At 48.5% G+C, this 21,331-nt stretch overlaps 1 protein-coding gene across 1 annotated transcript in view; it reads left to right on the forward strand.

The window, feature by feature from the left end:
- Positions 1-21,331, forward strand: part of TEK (TEK receptor tyrosine kinase) — a 570,337-nt gene that overhangs the window by 465,369 nt on the left and 83,637 nt on the right. The window contains exons 17-18 of the mRNA XM_086962126.1: positions 7,527-7,717; positions 20,423-20,536. Of these exons, the coding sequence (XP_086818252.1) occupies positions 7,527-7,717; positions 20,423-20,536 (305 nt within the window). The remainder of the gene's footprint in view (positions 1-7,526; positions 7,718-20,422; positions 20,537-21,331) is intronic.

Here is a 21,331-nt window from a genome sequence, read left to right on the forward strand (position 1 = left end):
TGGTGAAACATGAAAACGGACAGATTCACACATCTCTGTACACAAAAGATACAGACAGAAATACGTTACTACATTTTTCAAGTTTCCACCAACGGAACCTTAAAGAAAATCTACCCTTGAGTCAATTCTTCAGAATAAGGAGAAATTGCTCCAAAAAAGAGGATTACTTCTCCAACGCTAAAGAACTTTTAAGAAAACTAATGGAGAGGAACTATCCCAAGAAGTTACTAAAAAGGGCAATGAAAAGAGCGTGGTTCACCCCTCGTGAGTCCCTCCTAATACCCAGAGACAAGAAAGAAGACATGCCATTGGTGTGTGTCACCACGTTCTCTGGAGCCACAAGCGACATCCAGAAAATCATTCGAAAGAACTGGAATACAGTAAAATGTTTGAAACCCCTTGAAAAGATACCCATCTTTGCCTTAAAAAAGAATGGAAATATAAAGAACAAACTGGTGAGAGCAGATACTTCAACACCAAGACAAGACATGTCCCTAAGGTCGATGCTGAGTTTACCCCCAATTCAGGGACATAGAAAATGTGGAAACTGTATATCGTGCTCCAGCACCATAGAAGGCAGCAAGTTCTCATATGGTAACAAGTACATAAGACATGAAGAATTTACAAACTGTAATACACATAATGTCATATACTGCATCATATGTCCATGCGCAAAGGCATATATTGGGAAAACAAGCCAACCCGTGAAAACACGCATTTCCCAACATCGCTCAAGAATCCGGTGCAAAACTCCCAATGCACCTATGGTGGCACACTGCACAGAGAAAGGCCATAAACCAGAAGACCTAAAATGGACTGTGTTAAAACACATCAAAGGAAGAAACATTGAAAACACTTTGTCCAGATTAGAAGCGAGAACTATTCTATATCTGGAAACAATGGAAAACGGACTAAATGAACTGTCGGAGTTAACGAATTATGCATAACAAAAATCCCTGCATAAAACACAGAAAGGAGTATTCACAAATTTACTCAACAACAATAGCGGTAATTGATCCAAAATAACAACAAAAGTGGTCCGTAAACACACAATTGCGATGCCTAGCAACCACCCAACGACACAACCAATGGGAAGTCACGCAATCGCAAAGAAAGACGCTGCCGGAAGAAAGCTAACCACCCGGAACAGACTTTTGCGGAACCAACTAGAGGAAAGCGAGCGGACTACAAAGAGTTCAGGTATGGAGAACTATTCGGCATAAAAACGTACAGAGAGAGGCAGTGTCAAAGCAGCACAAAAACGCGCGTAGACACCGTGAGCACCGAAGCGCCGCTTTTATGCCCGCGAGAACGGAAACCACTCCAAATGACAAAATCGTTTACACTTAAATGCGGCATTAGCGATAATTTGCAACTTAATGTCGCATTCAAAGGAGCCCATAAAAAACTTATTAGGAACTCAAACCCCCGTGTGAAGGCCAACCAAATTAAACACCATAGACAGCTTGGAAACTGATTGCCGCCACAGTTTCACCACGAAACCAGTGAACAATCTCTCCATGCCGCAATCCAAACAGCAAAACACACACAGAATAGGACATGATAGACACAATGGGATGAATAGAACTGCACTTACGGTGTCCTCCTTTCACCACTATAGGAAACAGATCCAGCAAAACTGACAGATTGAAAAATTTCCACGCTGAGAGAACCGATCAGTCCAGATCAAAAAAATTTAAGGCTCTTAGTTAGCATACACACTAAAACACCCTAGCACATCTTACAGGTGTAAAAATAAGTCCTACAGACAAAGCACTCAGCCCTGAGGAAGACTGCATAAGAAAACACATCTGGTCCTAACACAAGGCGGTCGAAACGCGTTGGCAAGGCAAAAGATAGAGGCTTGGAAGACTTTATGCAATGTAGATTTCTCTACTGGAAACTAAGAGCGATAAGGACTAATTCCCCAACAGAGCAGAATTGTACTGAGTAAAAATTCCGACCCTATATAGGACTTGAAAAACAGACGTGACTGAGGGGCTAAGAGGTTTTCAAACCCCAGTCAGATTAGTTTGATAGTAGAAGTAGGACAAGGTTGAGACAAATATCACCCTTCGATTTATTTAACAATTGAGCAAATGATTTATAAGTTTTATGTATATATGGTGTATAGTCAATGTAATGTGTACTTAAATGTTGAATGTTTTTTGTCTTGAATGCTATAAGATTTATAACAAGGAGTGTTGAACTGATAATGAAGGTGAATACCAATATGTATATATAAAAAAAAGTCAAAAATAATTCTAAAAACAAGTGTTTGATAGCCCAAAATCAATAAAATGGATTGTTGTGGCAAAAAGTTATTGTTATCTATGGTATCAGAGGTATTAGTGTTGCAAAAAAAGTATTTTAGATTCCAGCCTCTGAGGTCCTTAACCGAATCAACCCCTTTCATTATATGCAGAGGAGTCACAAGGCTTGGAGGAACATGAGACCAACTGCCCGAACAAATTTGAAAATTAGACTGAGAACTTTGAGTTGTATTCTTAGTTCCATCATCATCCAGAGGAGTTCTTTAGGTGCTGAAGGGATGTGGTCAGGTTTGTTCACATTGAGCCAGACTACTACTGCAGATGGTTCTGTGTTATTTGGATTTTCAGAATTTTCTTCTTCAAGCCGCAGATGTAAATTATATTGCAATAGTCCAGCAGACGGACCACGGTTCTTGTGAACTCAATCTCCAATTCTACTTTATATATTTTTATGTTATATATATTTGTACAACATCAGATTCTGACATGTTTTTCTTGTTGGAACTCACTCCCAACTGACTTATTCTTATCTTCTTTTTCTATATATTTAAGGTTGATCTAAAAACATACCTTCTTAAGCAAAGGAAACACTGAGTAATTCTTCCTTTGAATCCCATTTTGCAACCCCATCCCCTTTGCCAGGTCCCAAGTCAACTATGAGCTCATGTAAATATAAATTTTGCTAGAATTATTAATTTGTGCAATACCTTGTAACGTATGAAATGTCTTGCAGCAGTAACCCTGTTTATGTTATGTACTTCACTTTTTATTTTATTTTTGGATAGGTAATCACAAAATGGAAAGTAGTCACAAATGTCAGTCTGCTACTTGTTATATGGAAACAAGGAAGCAATAACAAAAGTTGCGATCTTAATGCTATAATATAAAATGCGTACAGAACATATGGCCATATTATCAAGAACAGGCGATAAAATTATCGCCGCTTTATCGGAAGGAAACTGTTGCTAAAGCGGCGATAATGGCCTTGATAATATGTCCTTGTAAATTCCCATAGCAGCCCAGGTTCTGGTGTTAACCTAGGCTGCTATGGGAATTCACAAGGGCATATTATCAAGCCCATTATCGCCGCTTTAGCGGCAGTTTCCTGCCGATACAGCGGCGATAAATTTATCGCCTGCTCTTGATCATATGCCCAATAGAGCTTTGTCAAGGTAAGAAGCAAGTCTTTGGAACCCACCACCTAAACCCCTATGAAAATAGGGTATCAATGTGCTATTTTATGGACTACTGAAAACCTGAATGTTTAAAGTCCTTACTTTCTGAGAATTTATTGAGGCAGGGCTACAAAGCAATATTGAAATTTCTTTTACATAACATGTACATCATTTAGGAAATCACTAATTTTAGATATGAACTGTATTTATATTTGTATATTTCAATGTTGGTAGGTGGTTCATTAGTAGGTGCAGGTAGGTACCTACAGGTAGTAATAATACCACAAACACAAATAAGGTCCAGTCAAGTCTTGATAAATTAATCCTTGCACAACCCTTGGTAGCTTGGCTGACGAGTAGTCATGCTTAATTTAGGGGACAGGTGTGTAAAGCATTTAATATCACCAAAACAATAAATAAGTATAACACAAAACACAATAAAATTCCAACATCAGATTTATAACAAAAGAGAATATTTGTATTTTTAAACACCAAAACAACAAAAATTCAATGTAGGGTACCTGAGATATGAATTTTTAAAGTTTATAATAAAAAGTGAGCTTCCTAGCACCTACCCCAGAAAAGCACCAACTGCAGCTATCAGGTCACACTGGACCGGGACACAGTCAAAGTTTCAGGCTGACCTCTATGGATCACAGGTCAGATCCGATGAGCAGTAGGGCCCGGGTCAGGTTTTTACCTTCTGACTTAGTCACTTCTTTTGAGCTTCTTCTCTCGATGTCGAGCGAACGGGTCCTTGAATCCGGATTTTGGTTGGAGGACACCAGTCTGTTGCAGCATGATGCCTCAATGAGTCCTGGAGATCTTTCTCTTCGTCATTGACGGTGAGGAGCTCCAGAACTTTAAGCGGGGCAAACCTGCATGGTCAGGCCGAGTCGAGGACTCAACACCGCCGGCTTGACTCTCGTCGTCGGTGCCGGGCTTCTCATGGAGCTTTTACACAAAACTTTGACAAAAGTTCCCAAACTTTGAAAAAAAATTCTCAGAAGGTTTTTTGATAAAGGAAAAGGGTCACAGCACCAACCCAGGGTTCAGAAGCTGTGGTTTGCCTCTTGAAGTTTGGGACTGCAACTCCCACAATGCACCTCGTCAATTCAAGTAAAATCCATCTGAAGCTTGCCAGATGGAGTTGTCCTTGTAGTTGATGATGCAGGTACCTTCTTACAGCACTTTTCTACCTGCTCCTTATCAGGGAGTCCACTCTTTATCCTTTTAAGACAGGCAAAGTTCTTTTGTTGTGAAGCCTTGAGTGTGCATCAGGTGCAGTCCTTATGAGTGCAGTCCTCTCTTGTGCAGTCCAAGGTCCAGCAGGGCAGAACTTCTTCTCCAGATGCTTCCAGGCAGATATCTGAGGTGCATTGCAGATCTCCCGTTTTTTTTCGATATTCTGGGCCGGCAAGGGGGGGATTTAAGTTCACACCCTCTGTATGACCATTTCCTGGGAAGTGTAACATATTTCTGTCCTAGAATTCAAAATGCCAAAATCAAAACTCAAGTTCAAGTCTGGATAACCTAACCCACAGGTGTGGCTAACTTTTCCCTACACTCCCCATTGAGCCCCTCTCCGAATCTTATTAGTGGGGTTTCTATCTGGCTGCGGATCAAGGAAGTGGGGGTAGGCCTGGTTCTGGTACTACCTGGGCTTCGCTCTTTGAGGACCATTTTATCTCCCAAGCCCCCTTCCTGTCATGACACCTGCAGGCAACAGATATCCTCTCACTAGTGGCCGCATTGTTTCAGCCCCAGTCCTCTTCACACCTACACCGAATCAGGGAGCAGCTTGGATCAGGCTATCAAAGGCTGGCTGATCAGAAGAGGCTACTACAGGGCTGTTTTTGGTAACTTCAGGAAAGCAAGTTCTAAAACGACTTTCCTGCAAAAGTTATATGAAGTAAACCTTGGCAAGTTTTTGGATTTATTGTAACTATGGTTATTTTGTTAGCGGACTCCTGCCAAAAGTTAGACTTTAATAAAGTTTAATAAAGCCTTCCTATGTTCGTTTCTGGAGCTAGCAGCACTACAATGGGGGAAAAACAAACGTGTTAGACTTTATTAAAGTGTAATAAAGCCTTCATATGATAGTCTAAGGAGCTAGCAGCACTACAATGGGAAAAAACGACTTTGGCTGTTTTTCCCTCACCTGGTCATAGAAAAGGGGCATATAAAACATATTTTATAATGTCCCTGCTTTTAATTACAAGTCACCCCATCCTTGGGGCACCTAGGGCAGACATTGGGGGTGATAAAAAGCTTGTTCTGCTATTTGGAAGTACTTTTAATTCCAAAGTCGAATTTGGATACAGTTCTATTTTAAAACCAGCCTGTAAAGGAGGGCTGGCTTTACAATGACACCAGAAGCCAAAGCAGTGCACACTTAAATGTATTAAATTCATTGGGGTCTCTAAACCTACATGACTTCCTGTATATCAGTGACTTACAGGTAGGTTGTCTGAACCAATTGTAATTACACCAATTACCATTTACCTTTTAAACAGAGGACTGGCCCAGAGCCCAGTGGTGGCTCCTACGCTAAGGTGGAGGAGCATTGCCCCACTGCTTTTGCTGCAAGCTGCATACAAAAATAAAATGATAATAATGTTTGTTATTATCATTATGCTTTTTGTATTCAGCTTACAGCTGAAGCCAGTGGGCGGGCTGGGCTCCCTGTGTCAAAGGGGGAGGAGTGGTGGCTGGAACTAAAGTGCGCATGACACTTTGGTTGGCCGTCTCGGCTAGCCAAAGTGTGATGCACTCTCTGCATGATCTCCACACAGGCTGTGTTAGAGCCTGGGTGCAGAACATGCACAGCCGGCCAGCCCCTATCTGAGTGCTGAATCACAGTGCTCAGGCCAATAACAACACTGCTAAGGCAGTGCTGTGATTGGTCAGGGGATTCTGGGAGGCTGTGTGCTTCCTGCCGAGAGGAGGATGGAGAATGAAGAGGCGGTGGCCAGCAGTCAAGAGGTAAGTGCTATTTTTTTATTATTCCCCCTTCCCTCGTTTCCCTCAAACCCTAACCACGGCCACCACCCTTTGACGGAAGCAGCCGCTACTGCAGAAGCCTGGTTAGCAGAGCCCAAGGCACATTCAGAGTCAGTAATCACCGGTACCAGTAAAAGAAAATGGCGGTGATCAGGGCAAAAAGGATGACTTTCCTACAGTCTACATTTACTTTTCAGGTAGAAAATAAACTGTTGCAGAACATGCTCTGTCACACTATGATCCTGATCTAGAGTTTGGAAGATGGTTTAATCTAGGTCAGGTTGCAAGAGTACTTTACTCTTTCGTCCTGACAGACACCACATCCACCATATTTGGGGATGTCTGTTACCCTAGGGACATCTAATATACTTTGCCAGAAACCACCATCACTGCAGTTCCTATCAAAGTTTTAAAAAATTGACAGATAGCTCCGTCAAACGTGACAGCAATTGTAAAACGTTTCCAAAGTTTTACTTTTTTTTTTTAAACAAACACCCAAAGTGGAAGTTTCCTTCTGAAAAGTTGAAAACTAATGGCTCCACCATTGTGTTATTTTTTGATCCAATGGAATGTGAATCATCTTTGTATTTTTTACTGTCCGTCACCTCCGGATTTTACCTGGCGTTGACAAAAATAAAGCCGTCTGACTGCCCACTCTATATTTGTCGGACTCCATTGTGCGTTTGGAGGAGAATGTCAGTGACAGAGCCGGATAGGCTCCATTGTCAATGCACTGTTGGTCTGCCCGGCTCTAAATCTTGCATGCATACAGAACATGTGTCAGAGAGGTTACTCTATTGCAATTGCACGGAGTACCCTCTCTGTCAAACTCTAAATCAGCTCCTAACTCTGCAAATTAGTTTATGGGCTGCACAATGCGTTATATCTCATTAATCTGACTTGTGGAAAAGAAACAAAATATTACCAGATGCTGAGAGACGATGAAAATAGTCACAATAAACATGTACATGTTATAAAACAATTGTCTGTTTCATGGAAAATCCGGGTTTCGTAACATTGAGCTGAGCGTTCTTATTTGATACTACTACTAAAGCAGTGTTCCATTTCTCACTAGGTTATTTGTACCTTGCCATTGAATATGCCCCCCACGGGAATTTGCTGGACTTCCTCCGGAAGAGCCGGGTGCTGGAGACCGATCCAGCCTTCGCCATTGCCAACAGCACGGCCTCCACGTTGTCCTCTCAGCAGCTCCTGCACTTTGCTGCTGATGTCGCCAGAGGGATGGATTATCTGAGCCAAAAACAGGTATGCACAGGTAGGAGCCGGGTTTCAGTCGCCGCCGTCAGAGAGTGCTGCTATGGAGTGTGTGGGGGAATCGGAGCTATCTCTTGGTAACTTTATCCTCTTACTGCTGAGAGAGGGCCCATTTGTGGTCTTTTGCTTCAGAGGGGCTCCTCACTGGGAAGCACCCTGGGAGAGCTGTCGCTAACACCAGTTAGCGACAGCTAGTAGGAGATAGCGACCATCTTGGACCCGACTTTGCATGTCAGTGATATTTATCACTAATGACATGCAAAATGGGCGTGCCAAGATGTTAGCGACTGGAAACAGTCGCTAACATCGCTATCTCCTATTACCAACTTTTGGAGATATTTGCGGTAAGCGCGAATATCTCCAAAAGCTAACACCTGCCCTGAGCAGTTCTCAGCCATGTTATCCAATGGGAGGTGGATAACGTGGCTAAGAGCATTAGCTCGGGGAGGGGCGTGGCTAGGGCGCCAATGGTGGAGGTCGCCTGAGCGCTCGGCTCTGCGATCGAGCCGCCATTAATCCTGTTTCCCAGGCATCAAGGGCTCCCCAACCCTCCGACTACTGAGTGAGGTGGGCGCTGAGCCGGGGGGTGAAATTGGAGAGCCTCAGCGAGGCACGGTTGAGGAGAACGAGGGCCGAACGAGTGCCTCCAGACCGAGCGGCGCCGAGCTCAAAATGGCACCCGCTCCGTCTTGGTGATCCTGAGGCGGCCCGTGGACCTAGGAGGCCGGACAATCCGGCGAAGCCTTCTTTCTCTTTCCCCTTAATGGTGGAGCGACGCAGATGCCAGCTGCCTGAGTGACCAACAGCGCTTGTGAACTCTTTGAGCGGTGCCCGTCGAGACCGCCGCTCGGCTGGACCCTTGGAACACTGCGTTACCCGGAGCTGAGGAAAGAGGGGGGAGCTGGTCAGAACCCCATCAAACTCGAGACGGCATCGGCCTCGGACCTCGAGAACGCTGGCTCGCGTGCCCATTTGGACCACGCTGATAGGGAACCGAGCCCAGTGCAGGGAGCTGGAGGCCGAAAGAGTGGATGGAGAGTGATCGGCCTAGTCTTGGGGCCTACGCGGACCGGTGACGGTGAAGGTGGAGGCCTGCAGTTTGAGACGGAGGTGGAAGTGGCTCGGGAGGATCGCAGCCCCCGACCGCACACTACGAACTGGTGGTGACCCCCCTCCCCATCTTTTTGCTCCGAGGAAGTGTGCTGCCGTCCCCCGCTTGGCCCCCTGATACCGCGCCCTGACAAAGGGACGATTCGAGAGAGCCCTCGCCACGTGGTATCTACAGCGGGCGCCATTGTTGCCTGATCCGAACAACCTCGGCGAATCTGCAACGACCCACCAACAGATATCATTGAACTCTGATATTCACTACAAGCGGAGTGACCAGAGTGGGCGAGCTCCTGGTTCCATGCTCCTGGACCGCGAGCGGTCGTGACCCACTCCGTCGCCACACCGGGGGCTGGCCGTCGGGCCGCGCCGATACAAGAGCTGAGACGGGAGCTGACGGCACCTCAATTGACGCTCCTCATCTGGGCGATCGCCAGATCCACTGCCGGAGACCACGGCCACCATGGTGAAGCCGAAGGGCACTTAAGGTGGTACGCAGGCCACCTCGGACGCGGAGACGCTGGACAAGGGAGACCAGCTGGACCCGGAGACGTCGAGGGACCCACACCTCCAGCACCAACTGGACAAGATTCTGGCGGCGATAACCGATACAAGATCGGCACTCGAACAAGACATTGCCCAGGTCGCGACGAGTCTGGGTTTGCTCAGAGCTGACCATGGCAAGCTCTCGGACAGAGTCAAGGAGGTGGAGAGCTCCGTTGGAACCCTGGAGCCGACGCAAAAAACATTAGCCACTGCCATGAAGGACGCCCTGACTCGGATAGATGCACTGGAGAGGAGGGCGGAGGACGCGGAAGGGCGCAATAGAATGAACAACATCCGCATAGTGGGCCTACTTGAAAAAATTGAAGATGGCGACCTGGTGGCTTACCTAGAGGACTGGCTCAGGACGGTGGTGGCAGCTGAGGGGCTCTCCTCTTTTTACACCCTGGAACGGGCGCAACGGGTACCGTCCAGGTCACCGCAACAAGGCCGACCTCCGCGTCCGGTGGTGGCGCGGTTGCTGCACTTCCGTGATACAGAACTGCTCCTCAATAATGCCAGAATAAATGGACCCTTTCAGGTGGAGAACAGTAAAGTGAATATCTTTCCGGACTATACCTACGAGACCCAGCGCAAGCGAGCCTCCTTCTTAGAGATCAAACGTGAACTGAGAAGTGAGAGTATTCAGTATTCATTGCTATTTCCAGTGAGGCTCCGAGTCATACTAGATGGCACGACTAAATTCTTTGATACCCCGGATGACGCGTGTAGCTGGTTGGAACTATATAGAGCTGGCAAGGATGGCCCTGGGTCTTCTTTCTCGGCTACCTCGGAGGTCGGACTACGGCGGAGGTCTAAGAGGATCCGGAATCGCCGGGGTATGCTTGGCCGGCCCTCAACTGTGGAGACCACGGCGGAACGGCGAGGTGTGTTGGAGATGGTATCCAGTATGTCAGTCTCTCAAGGTGGGCCCATAATCGAGGATTCGGAACCTGGCGGTGGTGAGTGTGAGAAGTTGGCCTGATTTGTAGTGCTCACTATTCTAGTGATCACTGTGTATCATTCCAAACGACCCTTATTGATGATTGGTTGTAAGTCAACCTTATAGACCAGCTATCCTAGTAGCATGGACAAGAGCAGTCTTTAGGCTAAACTGTAGAGGGCGTGTTAAGCCAGCCGTTATACCATCACATATACCCCTTGAACACCAAGTGAAAGGACACCACACAAGTTGTTATGAAAATAAAAGGATATTTATTTATAACAAGTCTACCCTGATCTCTTTATGAGTCAGGGAGCTAAGCACATAACAAAACTCTTAAGAAAATACTTCAAGTTGCACAATTTACACAAATGCCCGAGGGGCACGAAAAACCATATACTACAAAAGTGGAATGCGAATTACTAGCAGGTAAGTAACAGTTCTCAGGGACTTTAGAATCGCTAGGCCTACAATGCTGAACCCTTAGATTAGAAGCAGGAGGCCTAGGGGCGCCGGGTGCAGAGTGGAAACTCTCACGCGCAATGCGGGACAAAGTCTATGGATACTAGTAAATGCAAAGTTAGTGTTATCAGGCGAACCCGACTAGGTAGGTCAAAAACGAAAGTGGATCTAGACACTTAGAGAGTGGTCCTACGCTGGAGCACCGTGGTACTCAGTTTACCTAGCCCAGGGGCTGCGGCTGCATAGGGTTCAAGTGACGTCGGGAATCCTAGTTGAAGAACCAGGAGCCTGAAGTGAAAGTTGCTGGCAGGCAGCCAGTGAAGATGTTCCGGGCTGATCCGAGGATGGATCAGTGAAGAAGGGTACCTGTAAGCAGAGGGGACCGAGTTCTGAATCACTAGCCAGTGATTAGGTGGGCACCAGGATGGCACCGGACGAGGTCACTCAGCCAGGTGAAGAAGTGACACTGGATTCTGCTGCTGCACGGACCAGGGCGCTGGGGTCAACCAGGCTGGAGGTCTGTGAGCTGTCCCACGTCGGATGTCTGCTGCTGGCGATGCTGGATCCGTTGAAGGAGGCAACAAGCCTTGGCTAAGGCAAGCCCACATGGGGACACAAAATGGCGTCTAGAGTGGACTAGGAGAGTCAGAGGAAGTTCCCCTTCAAGAGGAGACAAGGGCCAGTCTAGAGGAGCTAGACCAGCGGTGAAACAAACGTAGGACGTCGTTTTGGAGAGTCACTAGCCAACGGGCAAGTGACCGGACAACGTGGCAAGCGACACAGAAGCAAAAGGGCCCCACGCAGATCTGGTGGATGCTGGGGGGCTGGGCTTTGGTGCTCGTGCTGCTTGGGGTTGGGGCTTCTCTTACCCCAGTGCACCCACTCGAGGGTCCCTCGGCAGTCGTGCTGGATCAGTGTCGTGCAGGTTCTGATGATAGCCGGTTCCTCTGGTCTCGTCGCACCCACAGTTCTCAGCTGTGCTGTAGAGGCAGGCAGAGGCCAGAGATGGCAGGGAGTCCGGGTCTCGTCGTGCTGGTCGGTCTGGTTCCGGAGGAAGGACGTGCAGCAAACCACAAGATACTTAGTTGGTGCCCGCTGATGTTGGGTGACTACTCCTTAATACCAAGGGAGAAATCTTGAGAAGAAGTCGAGAGTTCCTTTCGTGGAAAGTAGTTTCAGGATTCAAAGATGATCTAATTTGGGAAGGGGGCCTGCTCCTATCTTTATTCTCGAAAAAGGGGCAGGCACGCAACTAGGTCCAGCCCATGGGTGGGACCAGGAGGGGGGGGGGTGGTTACACCCCTCTCCTTTGTCCAGTCTTCCCCAGCTCAGGGGCTGGTGTGCCCCTGGAACTGGTTCCAACTGGCAGATGCATAGTGAGCACCGGGGTGCCACTTGCAGTCACCTTCCTTCTCGGCCCTGCCTACCTAGGATACACAAAACCCTGTCTGGGATGGTGCTAGCACCGCCCCTGACAGGAAACCCTTTGTCCAAGCTCCCCTCGCTGGAAGGACTCCCAGCTGCAGGGGGTCAGACTTGTGTCTGTGGTGGCAGCATCCATTTTGTGATGCTGAGGCTCGAGTTAACTTTAACCGGGGTTCACAGTTACATACATGTTGTGTCCCTCTAGAAGGGTGGAATGCTAACCCCGTCGCCAGAATTGGCGGGGGGTTAGTATTCCAATTCGTATGACACCTTACTCGACATGTTTTGATAAAGCGATACCAAAGATAGCAAATAACCTCGAGGATTATGATGCACTTAAGAGTATATGGTACGCGTTATCATAGAACAGCTATTAGGACTTGGTTCCGCAAGCTGCAGACGGGCTCAGCTCATGCCAGCGCACCATCTCACATAATTCCAAGCACTCTGCCTTCAGGATTGTTAAGGCCTGCCATAGGAGTGACTAATAGGAATACATGTGTCTATTTTAGGGTTAGATATAGGAATACTATATCTGCAGCAAAGGGTGATTACACCACCTTGCCCCAGCTGTCGTGCAGCCAGTTGTGTCAGATTTAGATGGCCAGCCAGGGGTGGCATAATATATGCTGCAGCCCCTGGTAGGCCCTGGGTACACCTATGCCCTGGGTACAGGGACTAAAAAGGTGGCCTAGTACCAATTGGTAAATGCACCTAAAGTACACGTGTCAATTTAGAGAGAGAACAGCTAGGTCCACAGCCAGGGAAAGTCGTAAACCAGTGAAGCAAAAAGCAAAAATCTGGGGTGATCATAGGATTGCAGACCCTACTCTCCTACAGTGAGGACCGCACGGACACGGAGGACTCCAAGACTGATAGTGTGCCCCTTCCTGTGATTACCCCAGAGACGGCAGAGGGACTGCTTGATGGACAAGGGTGATTTCGGGTGAGCCGATTCCAACAAAGGAATGGGTGGTGGGAAGGGGGGCGAGCCCTCGCGGGGAATGTTGGATAATTGGATGATGGATGGGTTGGGGATAAGTCCTGTGTTTGCCCTCGATATTTATGGCTCGATCGCAATTAGGTAGCTTGGACGTGGGGAGGCCCCCTGTCGGTGCTCGACCCCCATATTGCCCTTAAGGCACGCCTGCGGTGGCTACCGTCAGGATAGTTTTTGATTTTCTGTGTACAGTTTGGATGGGAACTAGATTGCAATCTTTGAGACCTGTGGGTGGGGGGGGGAGACATGGTTTGGGGTTGAATTGTTGTTGTTGGGGGGTGGGTACGCCATTGGTGCAGAGCGACTACTGTGTTTGATCTTACTTGAGCACGACTGGGGGAGAAATGGCAGGACGCAATAGGACAATGGCTGAACTATCCACTTTGAAATGCATTACCTGGAACGTGCGCGGGCTGCATTCCATGTCCAGGCGCCACAAGATACACGCTTACCTAGTGCGTAGGGGAGTACAGATTGCGCTATTGCAGGAAACGCACCTCACGAAAGCAGAGGGACTAGCCTTACAGACCAGGTGGAGGGGACAGGTATACAACACCACATACTCGGCCTATGCTAGAGGCGCGCTGATTTGGGTACGGGCTGGGGTCCCCCTGCAGGTTACTAAGCATACTGTGGACCCGGAAGGGAGGTTTGTGGCCATAGCGGGTAAATTGGGGGGAAAAGATATAAATATTTGCAGCATTTATGCACCCAACGTGGACCAGCTGGCCTTCTTCGCGGCGCTATCGGGCTCCTTGGCCCACTATCTGACAGGGCCACTCTTGATCGGAGGGGACTTCAACTCGGTGGTGGACATAGATCCTGATAGATCTCACCCTCCCCTGGCGGACTCACCAACATGCCGGGTAGCCAGGGGTAGACAGGAATGGCAGACTAAATGGGGACTGACAGATATCTGGCGGGCCCAACACCCGTATACCCGGGACTACTCTCATTTCTCCGGTATGCATGAACTACATGTGAGGCTGGATGGGTTCTTGGGATCAGCGGAATTGGTATCTTCGGCTGCGAGATCCGAGTATTTAACGAGGACTGTTTCCGATCACAACCCTCTTCTGGCCGAATTCAGATGGTTCCCGGCACCCCCTGTGTCCCAACTTGGAAGTTGTGCCCCGAAATGCTAGAGGATTTATTGTTTCGGAGCGAACTGGAAGACCGAATCAACGCCTACTTCGCGGAGAATGAGGGCACGACTGGGGCAAGGGCCACAGAGTGGGACCGCTTTAAGGTGGTAGTGAGAGGCTATTGCATTACTAAGAAAGTGGGGATGCGATGAATCCTTTTAGAGGACCTCGGAAAGGCAGATCGGAATCTTCGCGAGTTGGAGCTCTTACGGCCCGGCCACCCGGAGCTTCAATAGCAGACCGCAGCGGCGAAAGAAGCTGTAGCTGTTGAAGTTGAAAGACTACGCAGTTTTGATTATAAAACTTACCTGACCAGATCACTAGCGGAGGGTGACAAATCGGGGGTGCTCCTGGCTTGGCTAGCTAACCCCACGAGGCGCACCTCTCCCACGGTGTCTCTGCGGGACGCTGAGGGAGTGGAGGTCCATACCCAGCCCGAAATCCTCAGTTGTTTTATGAACTACTACGAAGACCTGTACCAAAGTAGAATGATAGCGGATACTACCCCTATTGATAACTTCTCACGGGATTTGCCCGTCCCTACTCAGGAACCCGAACAGGCAAAGGGATTGGGGAAAGACATAGAACTAAGGGAGATCCGCAGTGCCATAACACGTATGGCACACAACAAAACTCCGGGATTGGACGGGCTTCCAGTAGAGTTCTATGCCACCTATGTCGACCTCCTGGCCCCGTGGCTGTTGATAGTATACAAGAAGGCGAAACGCCTGGGGCGCCTCCCGGGCTCGATGCGTGAGGCCCTAGTAGTCCCCCTGCTTAAGCCCGACAGGGAGAGTGGCGACCCGGCGTCTTATAGGCCGCTTTCGATGCTCACGGTAGATTATAAAATATTAAGCAGCATCCTTGCATCGAGACTACTGGGACACATGGGCTCCCTGGTACACAAGGACCAGGCGGGGTTCATCCCTAAGCGAAACACTACAATGAACATCCGTCGCCTACTCCGCCTGTTGGAAGAGGGCCACGACGAGGCTCCCCAACCCATGATCCTTTCGATTGACCTGGAGAAGGCTTTCGATAGTCTAGAGTGGGAGTACCTCCGTAGAGTGCTTAGTTGTTATGGGGTAGGAGAGGGATTCTTGCGTTGGACAACAGTGCTCTATGCCTCTGCAATGTCGAGGGTAAGATCAGGACCGCTGATCTCCCAGCAATATCCGGTGGAGCGAAGTACGAGGCACGGCTGCTCGTTATCCCCGCTGCTCTTTGCGCTGGCGGTGGAGCCCCTGGCGTTGTCAATTTGCACCGGGACCCACTACGGAGGACTGAGGACCTTATCGGGGCAACAGTTTATTTCCCTGTACAACGACAACCTGTTGCTTTTCCTGGAGGATGCTGAGAAGGCCTTGGCTGGTGCCGACGCTGTACTCACGTCTTTTGGTGAAATATCGGGCCTCAGGGCGAACTGGTCGAAAACGTGCTTATTTCCAGTTCGCAAAGGGAAATCCCAGCCCGACACACCTAGGGCAATCAGATGGGCACCCAACTGCCTAAAATATTTGGGGGTTTATATTTACCATTGCGCTGCTGACGTTCTGGAGGGCAATATATCCCGGTGCGTTCGAGCACTAAAGGGTAGCATGTCCTTTTGGGCTACCCTGCCGTTGTCGGTGGCGGGACGTATAGCGCTGCTAAAGATGGTGGCGCTTCCTCGGCTACTCTATTACTTCAGGACGCTTCCGATCTGGATCCCGCCTGCCGTATTCCGGAACCTGAGATCGCTAATTGTGGCTTTCCTTTGGGGACCGGGCCGCCGCAGAGTTGCGCTTAAGACCTTGATGAGACCTAAAGCGGAGGGTGGGCTAGCTGTTCCCGATTTTGAAACATATTACTTTGCTGCTCAACTGCAGACATACACTCAGGAGGTAGCACGGGAGTTTCGAGGCCCAGAGGAGGAACGGGGGCTGGGAATACCCAGACACGTTCTTTCTTACAACGCACTGCAGCAGAGGCTAGCAATGAGGGACCTCACGCAGGAGGAACGCACTATCAGATCGCGCTGGAACCGCATGCAGCGCAAGACAGGAATGAACCACCCCTACGCCCCCGAAATCCCATTGGGAATGCTTACAGCGTTACCACATGGTGGGGACTGGTCGCAATTACAAGCTTGGGAGGACGCGGGCATACAAGTTTTCAGCGACCTATATGAAGACGGTGTGCTGTTGCCCTTCCAGGCAATCCTGGACCGCTTCGACGTCCCCAGGGGCGATTTCCTGCTACACACGGTGATCACGAGGGCACTTCAGGCACAATGGCAGAGCGGACTTGAAGAACCACAGACGTCTATGGCATGTCAGTATGTCATGATGGCAGCGGGAACGGTTAAAGCTGCAACGTGTTTATACTACAGGATGGTTAACGAGAGGCTGCCTCCATTGGGGACACTCAAGGCCAAATGGGAGGCCGATATAGGGAGTGACATCCCGGAGACCACCTGGGCCCAGCGGATGCGCCGAGCTTGGAAGAGCACGCGCAACGCTCGGTTCCAATTGGTCCACTTTTATATATTACACCGAGCATACCTGACCCCGGAGAAGATACAAAAGTACTTCGCCTCTGACACTGCGGCCTGTCCTAGATGCCGGACGATTGGAGCAGATCTAAGCCACATGTTATGGTCCTGCCCGCTTTGTCCTCCTACTGGACAATGATAGGGGACACCCTTAACAGGGTTACAGAGCGGACCCTGCAATTCGACATCGCAGTAGGGATCTTACATTGGTTTCCGCATACCCCCAAAACGAAAGTTACCAGCAAATTCATTGACATGGGATTGCTCTTGGCAAAACGGGAAATAACGCGACACTGGAAGGCACGAGTTGGTCCAACGGGCATTAAATGGCGCAACAAGTTCCTTAAATGGGCTGAGGGTGAGAGTACCCTGAGGTATCAACTAGCGAGGCGTCAGAAGAATGAGAGGGCGTTGGAATCAGCGAAAGCATGGGAAGCACTGGTGCAGGCCTTACGCGATCATAGCACGCCTAGCGACAACGGACAGTGATGCCAATGAGCAGCCTATGTCCCCGTAATACGACAGGTATACTGCATTTTCCCCAGACTGCGAAAAGTTTCCTAACATATGCTTTCTGATAATCTAACTATGCACTGATGGCGTGGGGGGAGGAGGGAGGTGGAAAGAGGGAGGAGGGAGCACTTTCAAGCTTCCTAATAAGCTCTTGATAAATCGAACCTGTTGCTCAGCCACTAGACCTCTGGGTGAGTTTTGTTGGGTTGGGTGGAGATTTTTTTTCTTCTTTCTTTTAGAAAAGCAGGTGTGAAATTTTCTTTCATAACTGGTCGTATCTGGTTGACCACAGGACCCACGCTCATCGTTAAGTAAAAAATTGCCGCCCGACCCCCGGGTTGTGGGCTGAATGGCCGTGTAACAGTACTACCTCAACTTCGGTGCTACCATCACCGATTGCATTATGGTTGACCGATGTACAACTGTGAATTTTATCTGCAATAAAAATATATTTACAAAAAAAAAAAGAGCATTAGCTCGGTAATGCATGAATATCGCTGACTTTTCAGCGATATTCATGCATTGCGGCCGTTTTTTATCGCATTTGCGATAAACCTTGGTAATACCAAGGTTTATCTGTGATAAAAATCGCCGCAGCTCAGCAGTAAATTTTTGGCTCTAACCAAGCAATATCTATAATTATCGCTATTGCTTGGTAATATGCCCCGTACAATGCTGACGTCATCACAAACCCATGCTGGCAGTTCTCAGTTTGTGAAAACAATAAGAACCAGGGCCCAATATATTTCTCAGGAGGCCACTCGGAGTCGGACTGCGACATAAAATAGGCCCAGGCAAAATAAAACTGGCCATATTAGAAAATCAAATAGCTAAAATAGTGGCCCATGTTTGCAATTTGGGGCAATTTTGAACTTGTAAAATAGAAGGGGCAGATTTACGAGCCTGTGCGCCACATTTGCACCACTATTGCGTCACTTCTGTGATGCAGTGGCGGCGTAAACCATGCGCCATGTTGCGCCCTATTTACAACGTGAACCATATAGGGAGATGCATCACGTTGTAAAGCCCTGCGCCACATGAAACCTGCGTCAGGTTTCATGTGGGCATTCCGATGCAGGTGAATATGACTGGGTGAAATCTACAAGATTTCACTCCGTCACTTTTCCGACGCCGCTGCATCAAAACCTTGTGCCTGCTTGAAGCAGGTGTAAGGCGTGACGCACCATGTTGAGGATAGACCAGGTTGGAACAGTGCTGGAGTTGCGTCGCGCCCGAGACCCAACTCCAGCACTGTGCCAACCTTACGCCAGCAGATGCGACACACATCTGTTTATTCTTGCAACATTATGCGCCGCATTGTAAATGTGGCGCATCTGTGGTGTCACAAGGGTTAACTTGAGTCACATATCTTTCCTGGCGCAACCCTGCTGATTTGCTGGGATGCGCCAGGAAACGTAAATCTGCCCTGAAGTGTTTTGCAAGGTATGGGAGACTGCATGCATTTGAGCTTGCTGCAGGCAATATTTGTTTTAATATCAGGGAAATCATCAGTAAAACCTCACATGCAGACCATAAAACAGGCCCACCAACACTCGAAAAAGAGAAAACTTCCCACACACTGACATGCCAGGCTGACCTGTCGAGCACAGCTTTATTGCCCTATAGACGGAAGAACACAGAGAGTCCGCCTACCACCGTACAAATCAGAGGCCACCGAAGTCATCTGCGGCGTCCCTCAAGGATCCTCGCTGAGCCCTACTCTCTTCAACGTCTACATGAGCCCCCTCGCGGCCATCGCACGCCAACACAACCTCAACATAATCTCCTACGCCGACGACACCCAGCTGATCCTCTCCCTGACCAACGACCCCGCCGCCGCCAGAGCCAACCTGCACGAAGGGATGAAAGAGGTAGCCGAGTGGATGACGACGAGCCGCCTGAAACTGAACTCAGATAAGACGGAGGTCCTCATCCTGGGCTCCTCGCCCTCCGCCTGGGACGACTCCTGGTGGCCCCCAGCCCTGGGCACCGCACCCAAACCGACGAACCACGCACGCAACCTGGGCTTCATCCTGGACTCCTCCCTCTCCATGACCAGGCAAGTCAACGCCGTCTCCTCGTCGTGCTTCAACATCCTGCGCATGCTTCGGAAGATCTTCTGGTGGATCCCCACGGAGACCAGGAAGACCGTCACCCAGGCCCTCGTCACCAGCCGACTGGACTACGGCAACGCAATCTACGCCGGAACCACCGCCAAGATCCAGAAGAGACTCCAGCGCATCCAGAACGCCTCAGCCAGACTCATCCTCGACGTCCCACGACACAGCCACATCTCCGGACACCTAAGAGACCTGCACTGGCTCCCGGTCAACAAGAGAATCACCTTCCGCCTCCTTACCCACGCTCACAAAGCTCTCCACGATCAAGGCCCGAGCTACCTCAACGACCGCATCAACTTCTACGCTCCCAAACGCCACCTCCGATCTGCCAGCCACGCCCTCGCCGCCGTCCCACGCATCCGTAGAGCCACCACAGGAGGAAGGTCCTTCTCCTACCTGGCCGCCAAGACCTGGAACTCCCTCCCGGCCGACCTGCGCCTGACCCAAGACCACCTCTCCTTCAGGAAGAAGCTCAAGACCTGGCTGTTCGAGCAGTAGCGGCACCCCCCCCCCCCCCAAGCGCCTTGAGACCCTGCGCTCTACAAATGTCTTGATTGATTGATTGATAGACCAGCCTGGCCCTGAAGCCACGGGGGCGTGCATCACCAACTGTCCCTGTCAGCGCTGTCAAATGCTTTAAACAACGCTACATCCTAACCATCACACTTCTATATCTGTGACTATGCAGGCTATTCCAGGTGACCAAAAACTTTTTTAAATGTATGTTATTAAATCGTTAAACATTCTGCTGATGAACTTTGTTTAAAAATAATTAGCGCCACCACATGGTGGACGGTCGTACTTTTTGCCAGAGTTATGCCTTAAATGCCAGAGACAGCACATGTAAACTTCAGGCACAAATTAAGCACTGCATACTAATACATTGTTTTGTTTTTATATCTTAGTTCATTCATCGGGACCTGGCAGCTCGAAACATTTTGGTCGGTGAGAACTATGTTGCGAAAATAGCTGATTTCGGATTGTCGAGAGGGCAGGAAGTTTACGTGAAAAAGACAATGGTAATGACTGTTTTTTGTTGTTCAATGCTATTCTTGAATCTTGAGGTTTTCTAAAAATTCAGCACTAGAGTCCTAGGTTTACCTACATGCAGCCAAAACTGTAACATTTGCTTGTAAAGGTTTAGTTAAAGTTGGACTCACAATACTTTAATATTAACGTTTATGATCCCTTGACAGGGACTAGGAATACATGGAAACAATTCTATGCATTTATATTGGTTCCACTTGCTTGGGATTAAGGGCGGAGGTTTCTGGGAATCCAATGAAAGGACCATTTACTAGGGAGCTATAATGCAGTTTCCAAGTGTTAGTGTAGGAAAATCTTAAGTTTATTAAAGGCACATAAGCAAATATTATTCTTTCGTTGTCTTAAAGCAGTCATTCATAAAGAATACATAGATCATATGCTATAATAAAAAAAATTACAAAACCCAGCAAGCGTTAATGCTGTAATACTAATGTAAGTAACCCAGGCGTCTCATGTGTGTACTATATATTTACCACTGTATGTCATCTTTCTTGATGCTGCAGGTTTAGTTTATTTATCCAGAAATGGAAGCACGAAGAAGAAAATACAGGTGAAGATTAGTAGCAGAATCATGATCCATTCAAGTCGTCTGAATAACCTTCAGGTCGATTGTGGAACTGTTCATTGTGACCCTGAAAAAGTAAAACAACAAGTAATATCCCTAAAAGAGGGAGGTAAAATATATCGATTAGTCAGATAATAAATTTCAAGAGGTGGGATAATACTCGCCTCCATACCTATAATTAAAATAGGACTTTCCTACATTA

This window comes from Lissotriton vulgaris, chromosome 3_1 (genome assembly GCF_964263255.1).
Source record: "Lissotriton vulgaris chromosome 3_1, aLisVul1.2, whole genome shotgun sequence".
Classification (NCBI taxonomy): Eukaryota; Metazoa; Chordata; class Amphibia; order Caudata; family Salamandridae; genus Lissotriton; species Lissotriton vulgaris.